The sequence below is a fragment of the Myotis yumanensis genome, unplaced genomic scaffold, assembly GCF_028538775.1.
Source record: "Myotis yumanensis isolate MYYU_CA2020_CCGP unplaced genomic scaffold, mMyoYum1.0.hap1 SCAF_17, whole genome shotgun sequence".
Taxonomy (NCBI): domain Eukaryota; kingdom Metazoa; phylum Chordata; class Mammalia; order Chiroptera; family Vespertilionidae; genus Myotis; species Myotis yumanensis.
Window position 1 is genome coordinate 28,663,554 of NW_027223768.1, and position 6,591 is coordinate 28,670,144.

General features: G+C 55.2%; 1 protein-coding gene across 2 annotated transcripts in view; it reads right to left on the reverse strand.

Annotated features, from left to right (window-relative positions):
* Positions 1-4,486, reverse strand: part of VASH2 (vasohibin 2) — a 34,907-nt gene extending 30,421 nt beyond the window's left edge. For both annotated transcript variants that reach the window (XM_070395804.1, XM_070395803.1), the window contains exon 1: positions 4,211-4,486. In XM_070395804.1, coding sequence (XP_070251905.1) covers positions 4,211-4,486 — 276 coding nt within the window. The remainder of the gene's footprint in view (positions 1-4,210) is intronic.
* Positions 4,487-6,591: the final 2,105 nt, after the last annotated feature.

Here is a 6,591-nt window from a genome sequence, read left to right on the forward strand (position 1 = left end):
AGCCAGGATGGCTCAGTGGTTGAGCATCAATCTATCAACCAGGAAGTCATGGTTCGATTCCCGGTTAGGGCACATGCCCGGGTTGTGGGCTCAATCCCTGGCAGGGGGCGCAAAGGAGGCAACCGATCAATGATTCTCTTTCATCATTGATGTTTCTATCTCTCTTTCCCTTTCCCTTCCTCTCTGAAATCAATGAAAATATATTTTTTAAAAAAGAAGAATGCAAGGAGAAGGGATGTGGATGGACACAAGTGCATATCATCACCATGTGGGAGAGAAGGGGGAGCTAGAAGAGGAGCCAGGGAGGCAGCTGGAACCCCAGGTACCAGGGATCTTTAACAAGAGAGAACAAGGACAAAGCAAAGCCTTCTGCTGTCCCTGCTCTGAAAAATACACTTGGCAGACACCAGGCAGAAGAGTCTCCTGGAGGAGAGCAAGAAGCATCACTCATGAGCCCAAGATGGGCCCCAAACCCCTGCATCAGCAGCAGCCTGGAATCTGTTGGTGGTAGCCTGCCATGGAGGCCCAGGGGCCACAACCTTGGGCTGAGCAGGAAAGACCAGTGGATGGTCTTGAATGCAGAACCAGGGAGGGAAGGAGCTGCCCAGTGAACCAGCAGGGGGCAGGATTGGAGCCCTGCTTGCAGCAAAGTCTCACCTCATAGCATTTTACCTCTTCACTCAGGCAAAGCTGCGTCCTCTGAATGTGAATTACTTTCCAATTTGGGATCAACGTGAGAATGAGGCACAAGAATGTGGGTTCTGAGAGAAACAGCCCAGCTGTTTTTTTCCTGGGCCAGCTCCCTCTCTGCCCCTGACTTCCCATCCTCTATCATCCTCCACCTGGCTTGAGCTGCTTTCTTGCACTATCCCTAAAAAACCCTGGCCTTCACCTACACAATTGTTAACTCCAGATGTAGCAACCAGTAGAGAAGGGGTCTTTGGTAGAAAATTTAGAAGGAAGATCTCAGAGCAGGTGAGCTCCTCCACGCCCCAGGAGGGGGTACCTGGACCTTCGGGCAGAACTTACCATGGCTGCTAACAGAATGCCCGGCAGTCCAAGGAAGTGACATTCAGTCCCCCTCTTAGGCCTCTGACGCCTTCCCTCCGCCCACTTCTTTGCCAAATTCAGTTGCCAAAAAACGCAATCTCCCTGAAACTCTCCAACCCTTCCACCGCTTCCTCCTCTTCTCTACAAATTCCTCAGTAAAGCATTGATTTGGTTAAAGGAGCAAAGGACTTGGTCCCAGGGGGAAAAATCTGCCAATCTGAGTGCAGGAATAGCCCTTGAATCCAAGAGGAGTGGCACCTAGAAACAGGAGCTTTTGAAACGGTCCCCATCTCAAAGCCTGTGTAGGAGTCAAGGTTTGGGGAATGTCGGGACCAGGGAGAGGTAGGATCCCATGATGGGGCAGGGGTTGGAGAACCAACCATTATGACACAATGTAAGAGAGAGAAATGTTAAGCTCTTTACTTAGGTTCAGAAAGCCAATGCCCACGTTCGGGCTGGGGTTGTCCTGGCTTGGCAGGCGTTCGAATGTGACCTACGAGTTACTACAATAGTATAATGTGGCCCTGGCCAGGTGGCTCCATTGGTGGGAGCATCGTCCCATACACCAAAAACGGCTGTGGGTTCAACTCCTGGTCAGGGCACATACCTAGGTTGAGGATTCAATCCCTGTCAGGGCCCATAAGTCCCCTCTCTCTTTCTCTCTCCCCCCCCTCCCTTCCTCTCTCTCTCAAATCAATAAAAACAAATCCTCTGATGAGGATTAAACAAAAAAATGAAAGTACAATATGGCCACTCTATTAAAAAAAAAGAAAGACCACTCTTTGTTGTTAATCCTCACCAGAGGGTATTTTTTCCATTGATTTTTAGAGAGAGTGGAAGGGAAGGGATGAGTGTGTGTGTGGGGGGGGGGGGGGGGGGGGGCGGGGACGGGAGGTAGAGAGAAAAACATTGATTGGTTGCTTCCCATACACGTAGATCAAACCCACAACCCTTCGGTGCACTGGCTGATGCTCTAACCACTGAAAACCCGGCCAGGGCAGGGACCACTCCTTTTTAAGAACACAGCATTCAGCCACAGTGTTGGAGGTCTCTGGAAGTAGCTTTCTATGTTCTAAGCTGCTCAGACAACATTTAGAATATTGTGTTTCATATGTGCTTATTTTAGGGGACTGACTGATTTCAAACTAGCCATTGTCCTAGAAAGAAGACGAGAAGAGTGAGTTGATCTGGGAACTCTAACAAATAAGAAAAGGTGAAAGGAGCTACCTGTGGACAAAGGAGACTAAAGGAAGGTGCAGACTGACAGATGTCACAGTTCTGAGGACTCGTAATTCCGTGCACCTCTGGTGTCACACAGGTCAGCATTAGAACCTGGAGACTCACGGGTCATAACATTATGGAATGTGAGAGTTGGAAAGAACTTTACCTGAAGTCTGGCCTACTCCCATTGTATAGATGAGAAAACTGAGATCAGAGGTTTTAAGTAAGCTGGAGGTGGCACAGCTAGGACTGGAATTCAGTCCCTTCCTCTCTAAGAGCCCCGTCTAGTGACATTCTAGGGAGCTGTGAGTAGCAAAGGAAGTTGGCATGTGCTACTCTGGCTCAAAGGGCAACACAAGAATCCGTGATGACATGTGACTAAGGGGAGAGAAGGAGGACTTCTGTTCAGTCTCAGGAAAGATTTTCCCACCAATCAAATCTGGCCAGGCCTGGGACCAGCTGCCCTGGGAGGCAATGAGCCCCCGGTTCTCAGGAGGTCTTCAGAACGTGGAAGGGAGATACTAACATTCCCTGAGAAAGGGGGTCACTGCACACAAAATCAGGAGAAGAATGAAGCCACAATTAGAAGCGGGGTCGCCGCTGAGGGTGCAGAATTAGAAAGGCAGCACGGAGCAGTAGGAACAGGCCTCTGTTGCCTGTGGTCACCTCTCCTCCAGGTTTAAGGGCTCCCAGCTCGTCCTTCAGTAAAGAAGGCTCACTTACGTATGGACAAAGCCCGAACCACAAGCCAGGACCAACGTTGTTCTCACGCTCAAGGAGGTCTCAGCAAGGGTAATTACGGCTGACAGGAAAGCAGGCAGGACTCTCCTTGGGCACAGTGAAGAGCTCCTTGACCGGCAGAGTAATAAGACACTGTGACTGACTGCGACAGGAAGCTTACCGGCTGGGCCACTTCTCCCAAGGGCACACACAGCTTTCTGGCCTGTAGGGCTCAGACGCTCAGGTCACCAGATGCTCCAGGTTGGGGACTCGACCAGATGGCCTTCCAGGTCTCAGGTCTGGCATTCCTAGACTTGCTCAGGAATCTTCTCAGCCATGCCAGTGTCCCCAGGGTGCCAGGGAAACCATCTGCCATGCTACAACCCCCCCAGGCTCTGGCAGCATTTCTCCCCCCGGTTTACATTTTATGTTTCATACAGCGACCACTGCACATCTCCCTCACTCCCTCTTGCTAAGTGATCCTTGGCCACCAAACCCAATCAGCTCACTGGCTTCTCTCCAAAGTAAAAAGAGTTCTACTCCCGAGCCTCCTTCTCAATCCAGTGAGACTAATTCATCATGTCGACTGGAACGTCCCCTTTAAGCCATGGCCAAAACTTCTTTTTTTTTCTCTCTCTTGGAGCCCAGATAGCCGGGAAAAGAGAGATAGTTCACTGTTTTTGCAAGTTTCAGAGGTGAAAGTCACTGTCATAAAAAAAAAAAAATTGGCAAAAAGTCTAGAAATGATTCACGCTGAGAAGTCTGACTGGTTGAGTCAAATTCATTCACAGCCTAATAAATCATTTGCAAGGGGGAGGCTCCAAAGGGGAGAAGCAGGGTGGGATCCCTAGGGGACCTATGCATTCTTGGCATCACCGCTGCAACAGAGCGGCTACAGCTCTTGCTGAAAGAGGATGGACATGGGGGTGAGTAAATAAATAATCGAGTTTGGATAGAGATTCAAGGAAACCTTGGCACAAGAGACCACACAGTCCCAGGACAGCCAGCCACCACCTCCCCCTCCCCCATTTCTAGTGCTTCCAAGACAAACATCTCAATTAAGCAAAAGGGGGGGGGGGGGGGATTGTGAGGAAGACTGGAGAGGGGAAGGGTGTTCGTAGCAGAACCCGGAACGTGGATAGTACCTCTATTTGCCCTGTACAGACCGAAATGGTCCCCTCGCCGCCCACCCCACCCCCCCTCCTTCGAAGCCACTGACCTTTGCCAAGAAGGCGGCGTTCCTGATGGCGCCCACCATTTCTCCCCCTTTGGGGTGCACCTTGGCCACGTGCATCCACATGCGCTCCCAGGTGTGGCTGTCGATGGGGAAGCCGCTCTTGTTCACGTGAAAGAGCACCCCGCCGTCTTTGTCCTCCTCCTCGGAGCCCCCGCTGGTGGCGAGGCTCACGGGCCGCGCGTGGCTGCTGCGGGACCGGGTGCCTTTGGCGCCTTTGGGGTGGGGGCAGCGGCGAGTGTCAGCCGCGGAGCCGGTCATGGTGGGGCCGGGGCCGGGAGGGCGGGGCGGGCGAGGGTCGCGCGACGTCGGCGGCGGCGGCGGCGGGGGGCGTGTGCGCGCGGGCGCGCGCGGGGATCAGTGCCCCGCGGGGGCCGCCTCCTCCATGCCTCGCGGCGCCTCGGGACGCGCCAAGGGGGAGCGGCGGCGGGCGCTCCGCTTACGGGCCGAGCCTGCAACCAGCGGAGACACAGCACGCACCGCGGTAAGTGGACACCCCGAGACACCGTGCCCGACGGCGGTGGGGCCTCGGACTGTCCCCGCGTCACTCCCGTCCCTCCACCCCCGCGCTGACAGACCCTCCACAGATGTGAATTACGAGCGTCCAGCCCCGCAATTACCTCGAAAGGCGACTGGAATTTTGGCACAAAGCTTCACGCACACCTACACACCGGGAGGGAAATAAAGAGGCGTGGGGGGTGCGGAGTGGACCGGGTAGCGGGGGGGAGAAAGGCGGCTCGTGCCGCGTCAAGGAGCAGGGGGTCCCCGCACGGCTCCACGAAGCGCTTGGTCGCCCGATGGGGTCGAGCGCCGAGCACACCAGGAATGCGCCCGCACGTGAGCGCCCGGGGTCGGCGCGAGGGCGCAGCAGCCGCTTGGGCTTGCAAAGGCGGCCGCGTTGCTTCCAGGAAGCCCTCCCGGAGCCCCCAGGCTCCCGTGGAAATAGGTCCACCCGCCCGCGTTCCACGAGTTCCCCGGGGGACCGGCTGCAGGCGGGACGCGGGAAGGGCGCCGCCGCTGCAGGACCTCACCTCCGGGCGCTCGGCCTCATTGCTGCGGCGCAACTCCAGGCGGCGGGGGCGGCGGAGGAGGAGGCGGAGGCTGCTGCTGCTGCTGCTGGGCCTGGGCCTGGGGCTGGGGCTGGGGCTGGGGCTGGGGCTGGGGCTGGGGCTGCTGCGGCTGCGGCGGGCGGCCCCTCATTCCAAGTCCCATTCTCGAATGTTATTCTGTGACATATAACCGAGTCACCCGGGCAGCCGCCGATGTTCCGAATGCGTCCATTGGCCGCCGCAACAAAGAGGGGCGGGTCCCGGGCTCGGAACTCTACAACCCGGAGTTTCGCGACGCTCCCATTGGCTCCGAGGTTCCCGGGCCTGGGGAGTGGGGGTGGGGGGGTGGAGAGGAGGAGCAGGGGGAGCTGCAAGGCCACGCGAAATTGCGGTCGCGGTCGTGTCCTGGGGCTGGAGCGTTTGTCCAAGAGACGGAAGACCGAGTTCCCCCAGGGCTCATGGCACTGCGAGGGTTTGCAGCTGTGGGAAGCAGAGGACAAGTCACCTGGGAAGTGACCCAGAAGTAGAGGAAGGCTTCTCCTCTGAGCATCATTCCCTGAGGAAGGCTGGACACAGCCACCTGCCTCTGTCAGGGGGTTCAGGCAGGGGCTGTACAGGAAGGTACAAAGCAATCTCTTTTTTTAATCCCTCACGGCAAATTACCCCAAAGGAACAAGGGGGCACAGTCATGTACTCTCTGACGTTAGTCGTGATCAGTCAAGTCCTTTTAAACCCAAGCTGACATGTAACACTAAAACCCAGGTGGTCAGCCGCCCCCTGGTCGTTTGGTCAGAACTGTAGAGTTAGAGAAGGGGCTGGAGAGATGCTTCAAGGTCAGGGTGAAGGGGGAAACCCCTCTCTACTCCCCACTGGAACAACTTTTCCTTAAAGGCCTCTTTTTTTTTTTTCTTTAAAGAAAGAGAAGAGCAAGGAGAGATGGGAAGAGCACCAGACTGCTGACCTGAGGGCTGGCTCTAAGTCCACATTTATCACTGGGCTGAGCTGTGTGACCCAGGACAAGCCACTTGCCTGTTCTGGGTTTTAGCTCCTCTTTCTGAGAAGAGGAGAGCAAGCCAAGCCCCTCACTCTCCAAGGTCTGTTCTGGCTCTGAGGTTCTGTGATTCTCTGACTCTCTCTTGTGGGCACTTAGGAACCTGTCTCTAGTTTCCTTTCTCTTTCAACTCCAAGCCAGCATGCCAGCTTTGAGAGGGTAAAGCAGTGGTGATAGCGATGCTAAGTTAACCTAGAATTAAGAATGCAGTTGTCAAAGAGCCACTGATGACAGATCAGTTTCTGGAACTTCTCTTCCCTGGGAGG